This window comes from Buceros rhinoceros, unplaced genomic scaffold (assembly GCF_000710305.1).
Source record: "Buceros rhinoceros silvestris isolate BGI_N320 unplaced genomic scaffold, ASM71030v1 scaffold10801, whole genome shotgun sequence".
NCBI classification, from domain to species: domain Eukaryota; kingdom Metazoa; phylum Chordata; class Aves; order Bucerotiformes; family Bucerotidae; genus Buceros; species Buceros rhinoceros.
This window is the reverse complement of record NW_010395981.1, coordinates 1-20,000: the sequence shown is the minus strand read 5'-3', so window position 1 is coordinate 20,000 and position 20,000 is coordinate 1. Positions and strand designations below refer to the sequence as shown.

The following is a 20,000-nucleotide window of genomic DNA, read 5'->3' as shown; positions in this document are numbered from 1 at the left end:
AAAGAGAGGAGGGCAAGAGTAGGTCTCAACACCCTCCTACCTCCTTCCCACGAGCAGTGGGAAGGCACACAGGCAACTTCGATTAATTTCTGAGTGCAGTATCATTTCCTCCCCCAACAAAAAGATGCTGGACCACACTGCATCCCCTGAACTGTCCCCCTCTTGGCACCCCTGCAGAGCATAGGACATTTACGGTGACTAGACATGTGCATGACATGGGTCATGGGTCAGGATATCACACAAGGGTATTGTCCACACCATTTATAAACCAAATTATTCACTTATGGAATCTCTCAGATGAGTTTGAGGCAGTGTAACATCTTCTTCCAGCTAGGTTAACAGCCACAAGCAGAGAAACTAAATTGAGTTGAGTCAGTATTATCTGAAAAGGTGTATGTCGATCACCAGAGAAAACACAGGAAAGAGAAGAGGGACAAAAAAACCGAACTACATCGAGACATCAACCACAGAAAAGTTATAACTTCCTTTTCTCTCAAATGGGCACTAGCAATTGCAGGAAACATTGCAAGATAAACTCTTGCCAAAACACAAAGGAGACAAAGATGACCCAACACTTTAAAGATTATGCTTGCATTATCTACCTTCTACATACAAAAGATCTGATTTTTATTGAATATGCTTTTTGAAAGCCATGTGACCACAAACAACAAGCAACTTATGCGACGCAAAAATGCGACGTTTGTTAAATGAAATACCACCATAGAATAAAAAAAATATACGAATCATTCTATTCTAAGGCAGTATTTCATATATGAAAGGAGCCACGTTTGTGTGGTTGGACAGCCTCACCAAACCTCTCCCAACTCAGAATTGCTGCCCTTCCTGCAAAACTCGTGCTTTGCAATTTGAGGCATTTTAAGAAAGGTTTCGCTCTAGTCAGTTAACATCTAATTTATTGAGGTTTTTTTCTAAATTATTGAGGCTTTTGCTTCCACTCCACAAGAACCCTGATGAGTTCAAATGGCTGGCTCAGAGAGCTGGGTTCTCTCTTGGTTTGGGCACAGCTAAAAAAAAAAAAAGCTAATTAAATTCCCTTTGCAGGAATAAATTCCAACTCGATAAACTCTGTGAAATCCTATGGAAGAGTACATACTTATAAACAGGCCTCTGAAACACAGAATGCAGGAAAACGGGGCTGAAAAAAGCAGGAATTAACAGCCTTTCAAGGATATATTTTCCCTCAGGTGAGACACGCTGGATGGAAAAGGCACCACATGACTGAAGAGCCCAGGTTCTGTTCGTAAGACTGTGATGAAGACCAAAGTGAGCAGAGAGAAAATGGAAGTTGTGTCTCTGTGACAGTGACTTTATTAGCCACTTCTAGAACTATGGTCTCCTACCTCTTTATAGCCTCCCAGACTTTGATGCCATCATCTCGGTAATAGTAGTATGGGATGTCCTCTTTGCTGTCCATCCCTTTAGCTTTGATCTCCTCAGGAAAGCAGAGGGAGCTGTAAGACAGATCCTTCATTGCTTTCTGCACCATTTGTACGTGTCCTCCTCCACCTGTAGCATTTGCCTGCAGAAAGAACGACAAGACAGAACAGTAGAAGAGTATGTTCAGTTTGTGCTGAGAATGGCTCTCCAAATTCGCAGAAGTTGGTATTCAAAATGCCAGCGAATCTCTTTTGCAAGGAGAAAACCACATCTCCACACAAGCAAGTACGAAACTGCAGAGGTCTACTGTAATTTTTACTTCAGAGATTGCACACCCTTCCCATGAATCACTGTCAATGTCCACATTTGCTCCACAGGCACACACCTGCTTATAATGGCATACAGTAATGAAGTACAGCAACAGCCAAGTATCGAACCCAAAGCGCTTCTGCCAGCCCTATGCTCCAGAACCGGGGCGGGTGTGTGAAGAAAGGCAGCCAGGACTGTGTTAGAACAGGCCTTCTGCTAAACCACCACTACTGTTACAGAGTCTTTAGGAGAAAGTGTTCAGTGATGCAGGCTACCGCTAGCCACCCTGGAATTTAAGCCAGCAGCTCAGTCTTGCTGGGTGGCTACTGTTGAGGACTGGCCAGGTTTTCAGCATATGTTACATCTGGAAAACAGCATGTCCACAACAAACAGCACTGCAAAACTTTTTAGGTAATCACTGCACAAAAGCTCCCAAATATTTATTTTCTAGCATATGATGCTAGTGTTGTAGCAGCAGTCAGCTTACGCCTCTTGTCCTCCGGCTGGTTGTTCATCTTCATTGGAACCAATAAATTCTGGAACTCCAGAATGTCCGCTGGCAGGTCTTGGCCAGACACTCATCCCACGTGCACAGGGTACGGACATTATGCTTCTGTTCAAAGGGATTATAGGGCCTGCCAGGTCTCCACAGCCAGTAGTGGAGTACAGAAGACAATGAATGTGCCTGGATTGAACCTTCCTTTTCTCCTTGGGTGAAAAATGCTGGAGCATGGAAGCTATTTTTAGCCTGGTGCCAGAGGTGTAAGTGGGACAGAGTTGTCCTGAGACACAGGTTCCCTTTTTTGGAAGGACTTCTGAAAGCTCTCCTAACTTCCCATTTGCTGCTAGCATATTGTCAAAGACCCTGCTGCATGCCAGCCTCTTGTGGCTGACGCAGCCTGCCATTTATGGGTGAGCCAAGGGAGGAAGAGCTGGGTGTTAAATACCACTGCAGTCAGATTTAGATGTTCGGATGGGACCTAAGAGCTGCACCACAGAGCATGATATACAGCTGTGTTCCACTGACTCAGATGAAGTTCTAATCCTCACAGATCTGCAGATCTGCTGTTTACGGCAATTCAAGAAGACAGGCTAGAATCTACACCCATCATTTGTGGACTTAGAAATCTATCTTATCTACATGTCTTTCTCTGATGCAAATTTCCTTTTGCAATCACACATGCTTTTGCTCATCAACCTGCCCCAAGATGAAAAACTGGGGACTTAGTTGTGTGCATACATGTGCAGGGATGTATGTGCATATTATATTAGCCTGCACTCCTATACTCATACCGCAAAGCCACAGCAGCTATGAGTAAGACACTGATGTGCTACTGATATTGGCCAGTTCTGAACTGGCAGAACAAGGCATCAGTCCTGTGTGGAAGTTTCTCAGGTGTCTGCCCTTTAGTAGAAAGCTCAAGAAAAAGGCAGTATGTGATGGTTAAAGGATAAAAAACATATACCATGAAGAATAATGAAGATCCGCAAAGGGGATCACTTACCTTGTCAAAAAGGCCGCATTCACAGATAAGCTGTTCTCGGGCTTTGGTATTGATGGCTATTGTGAACCGCATGTGTGGCACCAAGAGCTGTGAAATGGGACAAACAAAGAAAGTAGGCAAATTCTGACTGAATTCAACAGTAACCAGGTGCAAAGTTTGAAGTCCTGGAGGTTTAGCTGTGTATTGCCTTGCAGGGCAGCCAGCCAAACTATCTTAGCTGAGCTATCACTAGGACTTCCTTTTGGTTTGGCAAACTGGTGTGATAGTCTCCCTGAACCAGATACATCCCTTCATGCAAGAACTGACCTTAAAAAGCGGATGTACAGCAGGCAGCTGCCGAAACATAGCTATGCTGAACACCTCTGAGACTAAGTGTGTCCGTAAAAGATGGGTCACAGTCTGGTGGATGTGGAAATCAGAAGAGCGAACCCAAATTTTAGCTAGTAGCCAGTCATACGTAGCATCTGAAGGAAGGAATATGGGATTGTCTGGCCCAGGCTTTTGACCAAGCTGAAAGATATGAAAAGAATGTGAATCGCCCAGTCATTCATGTTTAAGACAAGACAAGAAGCACTGTGTCCCTTTAAAGACCCTGACGGTGAGCCCACCTGGATTGCAATAGGTACAATCTTATTCTCCAGGTTCTTATAGAGCAGACAGATGGGTGCAGCCAAGTACTGTATTGTGCACGGGTCTGTTTTATTGGCATCAACACCATCCAGCAGCTCATAGTCCACAATGAAAATGTTTCCTTGCTGGGGAGGGAAAAAAAAAGGAAATCATGATGTGTGTTAACAGAGTGCAAGCAGCAAACGGTTGGGAAGTCTTGGCCAGAGTCTGGCTTGTGCCCTATGGTTACAAGTGGCCACTGGCCTGCCCTTGCTCATGGTGTCTCAGGGATGATGCTACTGAGTCAACAAGCAGCTTTACACTAACTTCCTGACTTGTGTCTGCTGAGTCTGATATTGAGCCTATCAGCAAGAGTGAATATGTATTTGCTATTCACGCAGCGACACTAAGATGCAAAAAGTTTCACACTGACAGCTAAATAAATCCCTGTACTCATAATACAAACAAAAGCAAACACCACTCTTGCCAACCCTTCTTCAGCATGTTAGTTCAAGTCTGTGGGTGATAAGAGAGTAAGACACTAACAGGAAAGGGAGAGGCACTTCTCTCCTTTGAGGCAGTCAGTCAATCCCTAACTTTTCAGGGGAAATTGCTGAAAAGGGATCCTTCACCTCCTGGTGACATCTCTTTAACTGGACCTGGAGAAAAGTATGGCCTGCAGCTCCAGGACAGTAGGGGAACAGTCAACAGAAGAGTTGCCAGTCTGCACAGACAACCAGCATTGCTGTGACCAATCATACAGCCTGAAGCGAGGAGATGTGGCTGAAGGCAGTTAGAACAGGGTTTGAAGGTTAGAGGACCTGAGAAGGAACAGATGGAGTCCAACCTGACTCAACCATACCTTCACTTCCTCCTCCAGGGTCAGGCCCCTCTCCAGACTGCATTCTACCATATCCATAGTCACGGGCAATTTCTTGGGTATCTCTGTGCATCTCCGGATCAGCACGGGATTGCATCCATTCAGGAACTGGTAGCCGAACATAAAATCTTCCTTCCAGTGCTGCATCACATATTCTAAAGGAAAACCAAGCCTGCAGCATCAGTACCTGCACTGCATCAATATCCTACTGCATTGTAGGGATTCCCCCTTTTCTTCCCATCTTTTGTTACATTGCACAGCAACTTTGACTAAAGAAAGCAGCAAGAAAAGGATTCAAAAGGTGCCATAGAATTTTAAGAAAAATCACTGAAGTTAAATGGGCAATGTAATCTTTGCTTTTCAATTTGAGAAGAATTGATAATGATTTGTTTCTCCATATACAGAAGCAATGAGGAGTAACATATTCTACTCCTGTGAAAAATACTCTCCACCTGCAGATCACCTTCTCACGTCTTAATGATACTTTTAAAACCAACCCTTCATATTCTCAGGGCACACATGAGTCCAAAAAACATGACACAGGCAGGAGAAGAGAAATGCGGAGCAACATGGGTAGGGAAACAGCAGTGGCTGGAGCAGTTCTCTTATCCAGAGCCAGGTGAGGGACAGCTGGGGAAAGGTTTTGACTGTGACTCAGTAAAAGTGCTCATTTGTTCTTTTGCTTGTTTGACTTTTTTTTCCCTCCGTTTATTTTTCAATTGCTAATACAAAGTCAGATTAACATATCTTCTTAATAAAACGCTAGTTTGGGGTACTCAGCCTCTTTACTACACAGTACTACTGGATGTCTTCCACAATCACAGTGTTCTGTTTCATACTGTCATGTCACCAGTTCAGCCTACAAGTTCAGAGCCAGAAAAAATGTTATTAATGTGAAAAATCCCATTGGTGTCTTCGGGGGAACAATGAAGCAAATGAAGTTTTCCACCACTGCCTATTTTCAGACAGAGCAGAACTTTTTCTGAAAGCAATTAATTTTTCTAGGAAGGGTGAAAGGATAAAAAAGATAGGCCTGAAGGAATGCAGCAATAATTAAAAAGAAAGTCTCAAAACTCACAATGCTTTCTAACAGAGCAGAAAAAAGTTAAGTTTACTTAAAGCTGACATTTGTATAATCTCTGTCAATTGGATAATGAGTCTGGAGCTGTACCTGCAGTCTACACAAGGCAAAAAATGACTCATCACCGTGGACAGAAACTGCATGACTGAAGAATGCCTTGAACCACCTTCTCCATTAGCTGTTTCTGCCTTCTGCCAAGGCTTGCAAATCAGCAGGTTCAGAGTTGCATTAACATAACTGAGACCGACGCTTACTGTCTAAAACTCACAGAATTCCAGCTTTCCTCGTGAGTGTGGAAATAGTACCAATGAAATTAACTGTAGATCACATCCAACTGTTGTGTTAAAAGTACTTTAGGAAACAATCTTATTAAATGTAACAAATTGCTGTAATTAGTTTTTAATAGCTCTGGCCAGCTTGTGTGCTTTATTTTATACCTGAGACCGCAGAAATTACTTTTATTTCTGTAACTGATCCTCAGGCAGCCTGAAGAGGAGCAAAACTCTAGAGCAGGAGGGACAAGTATTTTCCTTTGCAGAGTCTGAACAGGCTATTCACACACATCTGAGAAGCCATGTGCTTGCCAATTTATAGTACCTGTGTATCTATTATATCCAATAATACCATAATATACAATAACATAACCATGGGTGATAGAAGAAGGTTGGGTCTGGTTCAGAAACCAAAGGTTTCCCAGCCCTGCATTACAGACATGGCACCACGAACTTCAAAACCCATGTCTGTCTGCAATTCTTTTACTGGGTTTTCAAGTAACGGCTAAGATTATCATATTGAAAAGGGCTAAAGAAAAGAAGTGGTTTTATCTTTGGTATGTTAATACTCCATCAATGGAGTTTTTAATAGTATTAAAGATACTGCAGAAACTGTACAGCCCTGAATATGAAAATGAAACTCACACTCTTGGAGAGGGATTTTTGTCTTCTAGTAAAAAGATGCGAGTATGAAATGGAGAGCACATCAGGACATTTAATGCAGTACGCACAACTGATTCTGACGCATTTTTGAAAGAGATGACATTTTGAAAGAGATGACATAAACGCCACAAGCCTTTTCAGGCCTAGCTCATACTAATTTCCAGTAAGAACCACGCTGCCTTTGGTTGTGGTCTGACAGCCCATCCTGGCTGCAGCAGGACCAGGTGAAGAAGTTACAGCTCTCAGGTAATTCCCAGCTCTTTGCAACCCACCCCCAGATCTGTTGGCCTGACAGCGTTACAGGCTTTCAAGCCTGTAACAAGTTCTGTCAAAATGACCTGCTGGGAAAAAACTTATCACTGAAAAGCACTGGAGCTGCCCCATGTCATTGACACAAATGACCCACAAGAACGGACTGAGGGGAGCTACAGGTGAGGTTATGAAGCAGAACTGAGGCAGTGGTACCCTGCCTGTGTTGGGACAGAGTTGAGAAGCCAGGACTGTTAGCAGCAGTGCAACCAGGACTGAGCACATGGCTGCGATGTTAGGCAACAGCCTTCGACCTGGTCTGCGTGAAAGGCAAGAGGGTCCATCCTCGTACTTGCCTTAGGCAGAGAAATTTCCAAACACGCCTCTTTGGAGATGTTCCATCTGTTTAGGTGGCTGAAGTGGGACATAAGCAACCAAACTTGCTCTGAAAAAGCACTCCTGGGTTTAGATGCAAAATACTTACAAAAACTTGTCTTACGGGGCTGGCACATATCTGAAAACATGTTTCTAAAAGCCAACATTTCTAAAAGCCATACTGACCTCCAGTATAGCTCAGGGCAGAGAAGGTCACTGAGCAATTCCCAGTAATTTTAGATTGTGTGAGATCATAGCTTCACTTTTTGGTCTTGTGGGCTGCTGGTGTGATCAGCAGTCTGAGATTACAATTTATTTATGAAGAAACGAGAGAACGGAAGTGCAGGTCAGTCACTTCCTTCTTAATCAGATATGTACAAGTTGCCTAATTAATGATTCTACGATGTTAAACACGAGTAAATGCTGATAAACCCACCAGAGATTGTGTTGCTGATTCTGACAAAGATCCTCTCAAAATCTGCAAAATCACTCCAGGAGGACTGGAACATGTGCATGAAACGGTTGATGTAAAGATTCTCCATCCTAAAAACAAAACAAAACAAAATATCTCTGGGAAAAAAATGTCCAGCTTCCTCAATGCTCTTCCCCACCTTTTGTATACACAATAAATTTTTCAGCGGTGGACTGTGAGATTGGTCGCTCTACAGAATTAAATTTGCTGGTTGTACCTTTACACAAAAGCCTGAAAGGCATCTCAAGGGCCCAGTCCCTGCTATCCCATTTACTGACCTCCATTCTGGAGTTGTTCTCAGCAGCCTACAATGGCAGTGCTTTAAGACCTATGTTATATAAAAACTCTAGTCAGAAAAACTTGTGTTTCACACATTGTCAGTAATTACCATCAGCTAGGAAGTGCTAAGATCATTATTAACACCAGTTCAGACAGGGTTATGGTGACACAAAGAGACTGAGGGATTTGCACAAAGCCAGAACAAACACAAACCATGATCCGCTCAGCTAGTGTTCCTAAACAGAGAACAGCTCCTTTAAGTATCTACAGGACCAAAGCCAGGCTGGATTCCTATAGCATGAGGGCTGAGATTTTGAGAGCTTTCTATTTGCTTGAGCTGCTGGTTAAACTTGACGCTCATCTCTAACCTCAAGAACCAAGTGACTTGGTTGCACACGAATGTGGGGGGCTGGGAGCCAGAATCGTCTGACTTGAAGTGCTAATTCCGCAAAGTATTCTGTCTGTAGCAGTCAAGCAAGTTCACCTCGTATGAGATGACAAGTCCTACACTGTTACATAAACGCTAAACTGCTGATATGAAATATAAATAATTTATTTTTACGAGAAAGCAAATAATGAATTTGAAAAAGAAAGCTGGCTTTCCACTAACACTTCAAATGCACAAAGAGCACACATTGCACAAAGATCAGCAGGACAGATAACGGAGTAAAGAAAAGTCACAGTGTTGCAGCAAATCCCCTCAAATATAATTTGAGGGAGGAAGAATCCCCGGAGCATGGATTGATAGTGAACTTAGATTGAGGCACCTTAAAAAGAACTGGATTAGAAGTGGCTGAAGAGGACCCAAAGACTGGAAAAACAGCAAGTGGTAATCCGGAGGAGGGCTCTAGACCAGCATGGCCATAACCGAGGCAAGGGAGCTATCCTGAGCCCAGATGGGGTGCATGTAGAATGGACTGTTTCTGCTGCTGTAGATGGCAGTCAAGGTTAAGAGGTGCCTGGAGGCACGTTAGGAAGTAAAACTCAGGCAATCGTCTAGCCTGGAACAGGGTCTAGACTCTTCAGAGGTCTCTTCACACCTGACAGGGACACAGAACGATCATATAAGGATCAAAGGGAGGGTAACCACTGGGCAGGACTTTCTAGATTGAATCACAGATTAACTTTGAGAGGAGCATTACTATGACCATAAGTTTAAATTATTTTAAACAACTTAACTCAGTAGCTTGAGAGGAGTTTCTTCAGACTGTCTCATTTGCAAGTTTCCACTAAAGGTCCTGCAGAGCCTCTGCCCTCCTTCAGAACTTAAGCAACACTAGACACATGAACCAGTACATACTGCTCCTCTCCTGCCCAGGGTGCTCTTCATTCCCGGGGCTATTAGCCTGATCAAACCAAAACAACAGGCACAGCACCTGCGATCTAGCCACAAACCGTACGTTCTTTCTCAGATGATCAAAGATTACTTCCTAAAGGAAGCAGTCTTTCACATTTCCTGTTTTGGAACAAACTTGCAAAGGACTTAAGAAATAAAAACCTGTTTTCCTCATGAAATTAAGTATTTCTCAGATGTCTCTGGCACACACGAGAAACCAGAGCAAAGAAGAAATGAAGAGTTGCTTGTAGAACTTAATTGTCCAAATACAACACTGGTCCAAAATAGCTGTGCAAGCCTACATTTCTGGCACAGAATCCAGGGTGAGGATTTCCATCAGATAGGTCACATCAGCCCTGGAAACTTTCAGAATTATCTCTACTTATGGATGATTAATCCTGTAGATTTACAGATTATCCACTGCCAAGAGCATCGAAAGATCCAGCCTTGCAACAGCAGAAGGAATCTTTGAGACCTATCTCCCTCTTTCTAAGGTCAGTTTTGCATGTCCCAAGCAAAAGGGCTTTCCCCTTCCCTCTTCCACTACTCCCTAAGTCTTACACAACTACCACAGCTCCCACATTTTTCCTTAAATGTGCTCCCTGCCCACTGCTACACCTTGCAACTCTACACCCGTGCTTGCACTTCCAAACACACCGCCCTGTCTTCCTTCCTACTACACTCAAACGGAAGGATGAACCCATGCTTCCTCCACGTACCCCCATTCATGCAGATAGCTGTCCCAAGATCTCAAAGCACAGTAGCTAGATAAGGGCTATCAAACTCATTCTCCAAAGCTTTTCACAGTTCACCCAGCCAAAAGCGTAGGTCCACATTTTCGGCCAAATATGCCAGGCAAACAGCACTGCTGTTCCTTGGAAAATCCTCTTTTGTGTCACACCAGTTCTCCAGAGTGGCTGGCTGTCTGCAATAAAGTTTTAGGTTCCTACTTCATGGGGATGTGCCCTTACAGCCAATGCCAAAAACAGATGTCCCTGCACTCTGTTGAATTGTTTGCAAGTTTCATTTGGTTGTAACTCAGAATCTCTGACAGTATGCTACAGACTGGCAGGATGGGATTGCTCGAAGGGGAATGTCACCTCCAAATAGGTTATGCCTGCTAATGGCAAAGCAGTCATCTCTGGCTTTCACATGCTCTTGCTCCTGCATCATTCAGATCTCCCAAATGAGCTGGAAAACTGCCTTTTTGCACCAGCTAACACCACACTAGAAGCAACAGCTGTTGGAAAACACAGGATTTGTAAAAGTTTAGAAGACCAAGCTATTGCTAGGGTAACAAGAGAAGATCCCAATGACATTGTGTGGTGTTTGTATACTTTCACAGCTCTCCTCCTCCCGTTATTCCTTGCCTTTTTCTGAACTAGACTGTTTTGTGAAGCTGGGACAGGAGAAAAGTTGCACAGTGTTTGCTTTCTTCCCTTGCTTGGAAACTCTTCTTGGTTTTGCCACAGGTTTATTCACAACAGCACAACAAAACTTTTATGACGGGTTTTTCCCTTTTTCAGGATGGCCTCACTCCTGGCTCTGTTTCATGGTGAACAAGTGGTACTATTGTCCCACCTCGCTGAATCTCAGAGCACTTCAGCTATACATGGGGTCTCCTCCCAGCACTTTCTGGGGGGTAAAGAGAATGACATTATCAAATTTGTTAATTTGATACATTCAGATTAATAACTTAATGAGTTTGCACAGAGAGGGAAGATAAACTAAGAATTAGAGACTGGCTGTGGTAATCTGGCCTGCCTTGTATTAAAGTCCTGACCACAGATTAAGAATGGTCTCTTCTGGCCTTGGAGAAATATTGACTTGCTTTTTAAACAACACTACATAAACTTCCACAGTTTTCCTGGTTTATTTTTCTTGTTTTTTTTAAATTTATTTATTTTCTCAAAGAACTATTTCTGATGGCCATTATCAACTTAATTATCTGCTGACTGAAAGGCCCCTGCAGGGCAGGGTTCTAATACTTGTCTGTGGGAGATGAACATCGGAGTCTACGGTTTTCCAAGGAGAGAAGTGTCTCTAGGGAGCGACTCTGAGAACTAAGTCAACAGCCTAAGGTATGAGGGGCCAACAGCCCTTCTTCCTTTGCTTTTCACCAGAGCCTCCTCCACGTGTCTACAGCCAAAACAGTGCCTAATGAGAATGCTTAGTCAGTTCCCAACATGAAAAGCTTAAAATTTTGATATTTAAATAAAAAGTCCCTTCAGTTCTTCCTGACTTCGATTGACTGCAGATCCAGCTGGAGAAAAGTATCCAATTTTCTGACTTCAGTGAAATCTAAAAGGTGATAGGATCCTTACCCTGCCCCAAAAGAGATTCTGCAAAATTCTTAAAGCTCCACAAGCACTTACGCTTTAGAGTAGTTCAGAATAAAGTCAATTCCTTTCTCATTGTCAAACTGGATGTCACGAGGCAGATCACTGTGAGAATGGGCATCGATGCTCAGGGGAAAGCCTGGATGCCACTCCTTCCACCTGAGAATACAAGAGAGGTTGGATTAACAATATAACCTCACCAGCACAGGAGCTGTGTCAATTCTTTACCTACACTGCTTCTGTGTCTCAACTCTGTAAATTAAACCTGCAGCAGATTCACCTGGGCCAAAACTAGCGACTTATACCATCAATACATACCAGTACCCTACAGAATCCAGCAGTGCAATGGAAAGCAACTCTTTGGCCACATACCTTCGCAGAACTTGAAGTAACTTAATTTCTGTGATATTTTGAGACATCCTGTTTGGTTGAAATGGACAGTAGCTTTAAATGTATTGAGAGGGGAGGGGACAGAGGGACAGACAGCTGCCTGATGCACACTCGTTCTTAGGGCTACCTTTTTGCAGAAAGTTCTTGTGCTGTGCTTAATGTTCCCTTTGAAACAAAAGGCGGTGATTTGTGAGGAGCACTGTTTCAATAGTGCTTCCAAAGTGTCTGCCACACACAGACCACATTGTGTGTTATCAGTTATGCATTTGAATTGTAAATAGCTGTTTCTCTGGAATTACAAACGGTTTTGCCTTCCTTTTTGCATACATAAATAAATTTTTGTGCCTCACGTCTTTTTGAACTGTATTTTCCTCTGCTCTATTTCCCAGAATTTGTAAGCAAGATCCTTAGTCAAATTGTATCAACAACACACACACCCAGCTTCAATCCATCAACTCTGAATGGACCCTCTCTCATTCTGATCCTTACTCACGTGATAAGGAGATGAAAGTGCAAGAAATTTTTGTTATTTTAACAGTGAGTATGCCTCTGGGAAAAGGAAATGTCTAATGCCTTCTGGAGTTAACCCACTGATTAAAAATTAGCATTTTCCTGTTGTGACCTTGATTAGGAAAAAATATACACGACAGTATGAAGGTGTGTGTCACAACTGTGTTCTGATAGCACATTCCAGTCCACTCAAATAGGGCCAGATCTTCCACTGCACCCTGGTGCAGGAAACAGCTAAAGCCAAAAATCTCAGTAAGAGCTGACATGTTCAGATCATGTTCCAGAACTGGAGTACTGCTTGTAAAAGGGAAATGAAATCTGCCCTCAAATCTGCCTTGAAAGCACAACTGTGTGACAGAGGGGCCACGCAGAGACTGTACCACTGAATTCCCACTTAAGCCTTCCAGATGGGCTTGTCTGGGATTGAAGTATCCCGTAATGCCACGGGCACCAGCATGATCACCACTTATGGTGACTTCCATCTAAGTAAATACACACATGGCCAAGCACGGTAACTTACGCTTTCTCTTATCCAGCAGTCCAGTAGTTAGAGCAATGTGATAATGTGAACACACTCTGCCAAACTCTGACCTGATGAGAACAGGCCCTGGATGTTCTGGGGAGCTATAGGAAACTCACCGATACATTTTTTGACGGGTCTCGAGCTCTTTGCGCCTGTGTTGCTTGAGAATCTGGGTCTTGTCATCCCGGGGCAGCTTTGCTGTGAAACAGAGGAAAGAGATAGGGTTACGAGGTTCCTCTACCCAGTTCAACTGCCCAGTTCTTGAGAAGGAGAGCAAAGGTTCCAAACTTCTGATCTATACCTTCACAAAGTTTCTGTGGGAAATGCTTACATGATCCAATTTAGTACCTCAAGTAGAAATGCACGTCTTTAGAGAATCTGTGGAAGGAGATCAGCTCCTAACTTGGTGCTTCCAAGGGTCAGTTAGCTCAGGCTATGAACATCTGTCTCAGCTGTATATAAAAACTGGATTCCTAGGGTAGATACTTGCTGTATATATCTACTGTTACATGGTCTGAATAGGATCATGAGATTTAATTTTACATTTCAGTATGGAAGGTAGTTTTCATCAGTAAGAGAAATCACAACATTGTTCCAGCTAAACTTCTCTGCTAAAAGACATCTCCAGGAAACATAGCCTATCCCCTCTCCTTGAGCTATGCTCTCCCCTCTCGGCTATAATCATATTTTCTTATCATGAGAACAGAAAGACAGACCAGTGAGGCATCATTTCCAGACAGGTTGCTCTTCTGACCATGTATTCACTACACCATTAAATAACACAGAGACTTCCGTAGGGATCAGAGAAATGTCAAGGTACGTGACTCACTTTACATACACGAATGGGAAGGCAGATAAAGCCTGCAGGAGTTTCATGGAAACAGCTGTTTGAGGTCTGGAGTTGGAAATATCAAGGGTAATACAACAGATAACATATATGGCTAACAGATTCCAGCTGGTTGTGTCCAAGTTACCAAGAGGATTTCACTTGCTTTTGTCCTTGACCTCATGACACTCTGAAAGCCACACAAAGCTGCTTTCCATGCAAGTGTCACAGTTGTTATATATTAAATGATGAAAAATGGAAAGTTCCCATGAGGACAAAAAAACCCTGACACATAGTTGTGATTATAAGACAAAAGGCTTCAAATGCAACATTCCTCAGGCAGGAGTAGCCAAAAACTTAATGCGATGATAAACATCTCTTTCCTACCACCTCATATATTGTTTCAGCTGTTATCAAGCTGAATACCACCACAGCAGCCAAACTACCCTAGGAAGCACAGAGGCAAACAAGCAAACGTCAGTGACAAATGTCTGCCCCAACCCTGGACACAGCAAGTAGCTAATGCGAGACAGTTAAAATAGAAGTTTCAAGTCCAACAGGCCACTCTGAACAGAGCAGAGAAGTGCTGTAACACTTTTCCAAGTTGGTCACCACTTCTTGCAGCAGTCATACCCATCTCACCCTGCCTTCTCCTGGACTTGACAGCATGCAAAAAGAAATGGTAAAAAGTAAAGCTGCTGTTCCAAGTTGGTCCTTGCACCCGCTGAGCAGCCTACTTCGGGATTTTATTTCACTCTTAGGAAAACAAGACAAATTGCAGGTAATTAATCATTAATCATTGGCCACTTAGCGGCTCAGTGTAAAACAACAACAAGACTCTAATTCTAATTAGATCAAAAGGGTTTCCAGCAATGAAGATGTGGAGCAGACAAAAATTTGTCATTAGGGTCAGCCTTCAAATTTAAGACCAGTGCAACAAGCCAGTGGAAGGACTCTTCCCTGCACATGCTTCCCAAAATATCCAACTCCATTGCCAGTGCCCAGCCCAACAAACCCCTCAGAAAGCAGCCCTAGTCAGCAGGGAAAGTCCATGCCCTAGGGTGCAGTGGGTCTCCATGTGAGAGAGAAGATTGGGAGGTACATGGGGGAAGGAGAGGTGGAAGAATTCTGGATGTTCTGCAGAAAATCAGGTTTCTTATAGCTCTCACCTCTTCCATCTCGAAGGACAATCTCTTTTTCATCTGTAATCCAACGGTAACACGGGAACTCCAAATAGTCACCCATTGGCGTTTTTACAGTGACATATCTAAGGTACCAGTCATCATTGTACCAATATTTTCGTTTCTCAATTTTTATTAGCTGAATTTCTCCAAGGTCTTCTTCCACAGTCACATCATAGGAGTCAACCTACAGAGCAGAATACAGTCAATGAATGATCCACTGCACAGGCAGGAAGCACAGCTAGCACTGCACAAGCATACCTAGCCTTTCCCAGTATGGCATGGATACAAAAGAAATTTCCAGCTTTGGTGGCTCAGAAAAGGAAGACCTATTACTGGACTGCAATGCAACAGAATGATGAATAAAAGAACAAACAAGAATATGCAAAATACTCCAAAAATGGAGAAACTTTTTGTATGCAACTAAAAATGATATTACTACCTGAAATACTTGCTAGGAGAAAAACATGCAGACCATGAAACTATTTACTGGTCTCCTAGCCACAGCTGAAAGAGTTATTGCTAGGGCACATCTATTCATTCATCTGGAATGAAAGATGAATCTTGGCAGTAACATACTGAACTAGGAATCTAAAGATGTGCTTCAGACTACAGACACCATCCAGGTCATCCAAACCCTCTTCATCTTGTGCTTCCTGTGGCTGGTCATCTTCAGTTTTCCATTTTTAAAATGAGGACAATGATACATCTTATGTTTGTATGGTGCAGATGTACAAAGGAATTTAAGCAGCTCATTGAAAATAAGGTTCACAAGAACCCTATCTTGTTCTGGAGGCACTTCATTCTTTCACAGAAAACAAACCAGCACTTGGAAACATGGTTTAGCAAATTCCTCAGTTTGGAATTAACTGAAAGACCTGACTCCTACAACATGGAGAGACCTCAGCCCAGACTTCCACAGTAGCTGGTCTGTTTGGTCCTTTCCCATGCTAAGGGTCAGAAGGCCTTTGCACTGAGCTGGTAGTGAAGGTTAGGATTACCCACACCTGCTCCTTCAGGAGTGCCCTCATCAGTGGCCTACAAGGACAGGCCCCTGAAACATTGAGTTATTGGCTATGTAATGATCCAAGTGGGGAGTAGACTAGTACTGTCGCTGTCCCCACACCAAGCTTTACTGTGGTGCAATGGCTGCAGCTCTGAACCTCGTCAGGCGGAGGAATACCACATCCTTTACTTGACAACTGCTCCAGCAGGGCTACAAAAGAAATAGCAGTGAACATTTTCATCTCCTTCTGTTTGAACTACAACAGCTTTGACTACCAAGCTCAGCATGTCTTCCATGTGGTAAGCCTGTTCTCTGCCCACATATATGATCTGGCGTCTCAGGGCTTCACCATCAAATGCCTGGAGATGGATGTGGAGCCACTTGGCTCACCAGGATGAGTGTGGTGTGTCTGTGAGCACATGTAATGGCAAACTGTGGCTGCCAAGCGCTCTGGCTCCCGAGGTGTGATGAGTGGCTGCACTGCAGGCCACAGAGAACTAGTCACCTAGACACAACAAAATGACTTTGGCCTCCAACGTCAGGCACTGTCTCCCGGTGTAAATCACCTCACCCACAACACTACTTTCATTGCCACAGCTACATGGTCAGAAGGACATGGGAGAAGGACAGCTGTGGACATGGTGCTCCCCTCAGCACTTCTTGCCCATGCTAAGCACACCCCACTCAGCGCAATGGCTGTTATGAATGCTGACTTTGAGTGCCTTGCTGAACTGCCTACCAGATTTAGGTCAGAGATGGGTAAATAGTCCCCTCGCAGGGCTAGCTTCTCAGGGATGCACCCAGTCTCTTACGACATGTGGGGACAGCACTCAGCAAATGACAGTTCTGGTGGCACTTGCACTATTAGGCAATCCAGCATAGGAAGAAATGAGGACTCCTTTCATGTATAACCAGAGTAAGACATCATGTAGTGCTAGGCAACTCAGGAGAACGGAAATTAACTCTCACTTTCCAAGAGTGTGAATAGCCCAGGGCAAACAGGAGTAGCCAAGTGCTCATTATAACAAAGCTGAAGCGGCTAAGGCAACCCTGGGAGCAGCAGCCTAAACCTTCTCTGCTCAGATGATCCTTCATGTGTAGGCAGAAACTTCATTCTCTTGTGGTTCTTCTCAACACAGTCAACAATCTCACACCTCCCTGCAGGAGCTTTGTCATTTGGCTCCTGACATAGACACCACCCTCTGCTTGCTCTTTTCAGGAGCACTTTCTTATTTTTCCCCGGGCATTTGATATATGCCCACTGTTACTGTCTTACTTGCTAGTGAAAGGCTAATTCACTTAGACAACAAAACTGAAAAGTGAAGGAAGACTGAATCCCAGGCAGGAAAAAGGAGGGGGGAAAAAAAAAACTTTGCCTCCAGATAGCACTTATTTCAACTCTTACCAGAGAAAGATTCAGAGCAACCTGCACCTACATGATGGGAAGAACACACATAAGGATACCTTGGCATCCCTTCCTTTCCTATTTTAACCCGAGTTCCCCAGGTTTTTCTATGAGCTATCCATGAATTACCAGCCAACAAACATTTTGGGATGAAGACACCTATCTGTCTGCCAAAGTTTGGAATGACAAACTTCAGCTGTCTCATAACCCATTACATAAAAATACCAGCTTTCATAAAGTTTGTCACATCTAATTGACTCATAGAAGCCAGAGGAAAAAAAAATAATAAAAAAAAGCCCTTGGGCTTTGAAGTCTATCCTGCACGCAATGTAATACTGTCCTTGCCTATGTTTCCTAAAAGATGTTCTTCAATCAACTTTGAAATGGTCAGGCCATGATTGCAGCTCATATAAGGCTGTTTCATACTAACAAGGATATTGGAATTTCTTCTAATAAGCAGCTTAATTTAATTTTAGGGTCAAATATTTAAAACGGGCATGGATGGTGCTTATTTGAATTTGCTGAGACTTAACAGACTAATCTTAGTCTGAGCTATATTCTCCCCATTCCTATCAAAGCAAAAGACACTGAACTCTTCCTTTTTTTTTTAAAAAAAAAAGGAAGCCTGTCATGTCTTAAATAAAAAATTGCAATGTTTATGTCAATAGTACACCCATACACACGAGGTGATAGCAAAATGCTTCACAAATAGGATGGTGATCCTTGTCAAGCTTGGGATGACAGCATCTGCCTGCTAGGGTGTGAGCTGAGAGATGAGAATCACAGAGCTGAGATTTCAACCAGTGTATTAAAATGATGCTTGTCTCTTTTCCTTGCATCTCTGTATTGGAAAAGAAATAATTACTGCACAGCTAATAAAGATGCTAATTGTAAACATTATTTTGAAGTTTATGTTGCTGACTCTTCAACCCCTCCACCTACTCCTACTAACCCAAAAGAGCCAAAAGGATAATGTGTAAAGGTAAATTCATACCCTTGACAATTCACGATTTTGAACCAGCTGTGGAGACTGAAAAATGAAGGGTGGCTTTTCTCAGAAATCACGTTAACAGTGCCCTGAGGCACAGCGGTGACAGTCAGTGACTGCAGGACAGACCCCTGTGCTCCTGGCCAAGTGAATGGAGATGCCTCCCTCTCACAAGGTGGGTTTCAAACACCACTCCGATCTTTGCATATGACCCTCTGCCCAATATTCTCAGCCTCACTCTTGTCAATAGCACAAAGAATTCTGGGTGATGGCTAGAAAATGTAGATAACACGCTCAAATCGTTCCCCATTCTTCAAATCTTCTTTCCAGAAATGGGCAGCGCTCGAACAATTTCTGTGTCATATTCATTTCCCTTCGGCTCCTGATTTTCTCGACACAGACAGCGTCAATAAACTCTTCACTGTGCTCAGGTTTCACACTGAGTCAGAACTTCTGCAATTTCGTACGTCTTTCCAGGACCAGACGGCATTTTGCAGAAGAGTCCCTTGTCACAGGCTCTTATAGCATGTCTCTCAAACCTAGCCACTTCCTGTTTCTGCACCTCTTTATGCAATTACACAAAACGAATTCTCTCTCTCAATTTTACCATGATCTTGTTGCACCTGGCAGTCAGGAGCTGGAAGCAGCCACCCTGCAGTCCAAACAAACCCACAAACCTATGTGAATTATTACCCATTTGTGTTCGTCACTGTAAAGGGAATTTAAGCATGTAAAGACTAACGCAATAACCCAGAGAAGGAAATGATAAACTCCATCTGGATCAGAGTTGCCTTGTATTCAGCTGCTTGGGTTTTTTATACTCCATCTTCTCAGTCATTTCCAGTTCCAGGGCTAGATGTATGTGTACAGAGGAAGAGTAAGGTGACTGAAGATGCTGTCGAGTTAAGGGAAATGTACTGCATTATTTTTAGCTCAAGTCCTCATGAACACCCAATGCTGTCATGTGTTTAGTACACCACAGAAAGTCTGAAATTAGTCTTACTTCCTCATCAATTCCTTATCACCCAAGATTTCTGACTACCCTTTTTAAAATTGATCTCCTTTAAAGAAACAATATAATTTTTTAAAAATGCTCATTTACACATATATATATCTATACTTCTCAAAATGTCATACCTAAATATAAACACATCTAAGACCTAGATTAAAGAGCAATACGAACCAGATCCAAAGAGCTGATAGAAATCCTAGATTGACAGCCAGTCCCTGGAAGAAACTCATTCCTCTGGTAACAATCTTTGTGCTAGTTTTACAGCCCACATTTCCCACTTTAATGGCACTTTCGAAAGTGAGGGCTCCCTCCTGATATCTCACCCAGCTTTCACTGCCTCCAAGCCAGTGACACCATGGGCTCAAAGAATCACACAATCATCTGGTTGGAAG

General features: G+C 43.2%; 1 protein-coding gene across 1 annotated transcript in view; it reads right to left on the bottom strand.

The window, feature by feature from the left end:
• ALOX5 (arachidonate 5-lipoxygenase) overlaps nt 1-15,384 on the bottom strand; it is a gene marked incomplete at its 5' end in the record, with an annotated part of 22,144 nt that extends 6,760 nt beyond the window's left edge. Inside the window, 9 exons of the mRNA XM_010145731.1 lie at nt 1,362-1,540; nt 3,213-3,299; nt 3,519-3,722; nt 3,821-3,967; nt 4,684-4,856; nt 7,778-7,884; nt 11,804-11,926; nt 13,307-13,388; nt 15,186-15,384. Of these exons, the coding sequence (XP_010144033.1) occupies nt 1,362-1,540; nt 3,213-3,299; nt 3,519-3,722; nt 3,821-3,967; nt 4,684-4,856; nt 7,778-7,884; nt 11,804-11,926; nt 13,307-13,388; nt 15,186-15,384 (1,301 nt within the window). The remainder of the gene's footprint in view (nt 1-1,361; nt 1,541-3,212; nt 3,300-3,518; nt 3,723-3,820; nt 3,968-4,683; nt 4,857-7,777; nt 7,885-11,803; nt 11,927-13,306; nt 13,389-15,185) is intronic.
• Nucleotides 15,385-20,000: the final 4,616 nt, after the last annotated feature.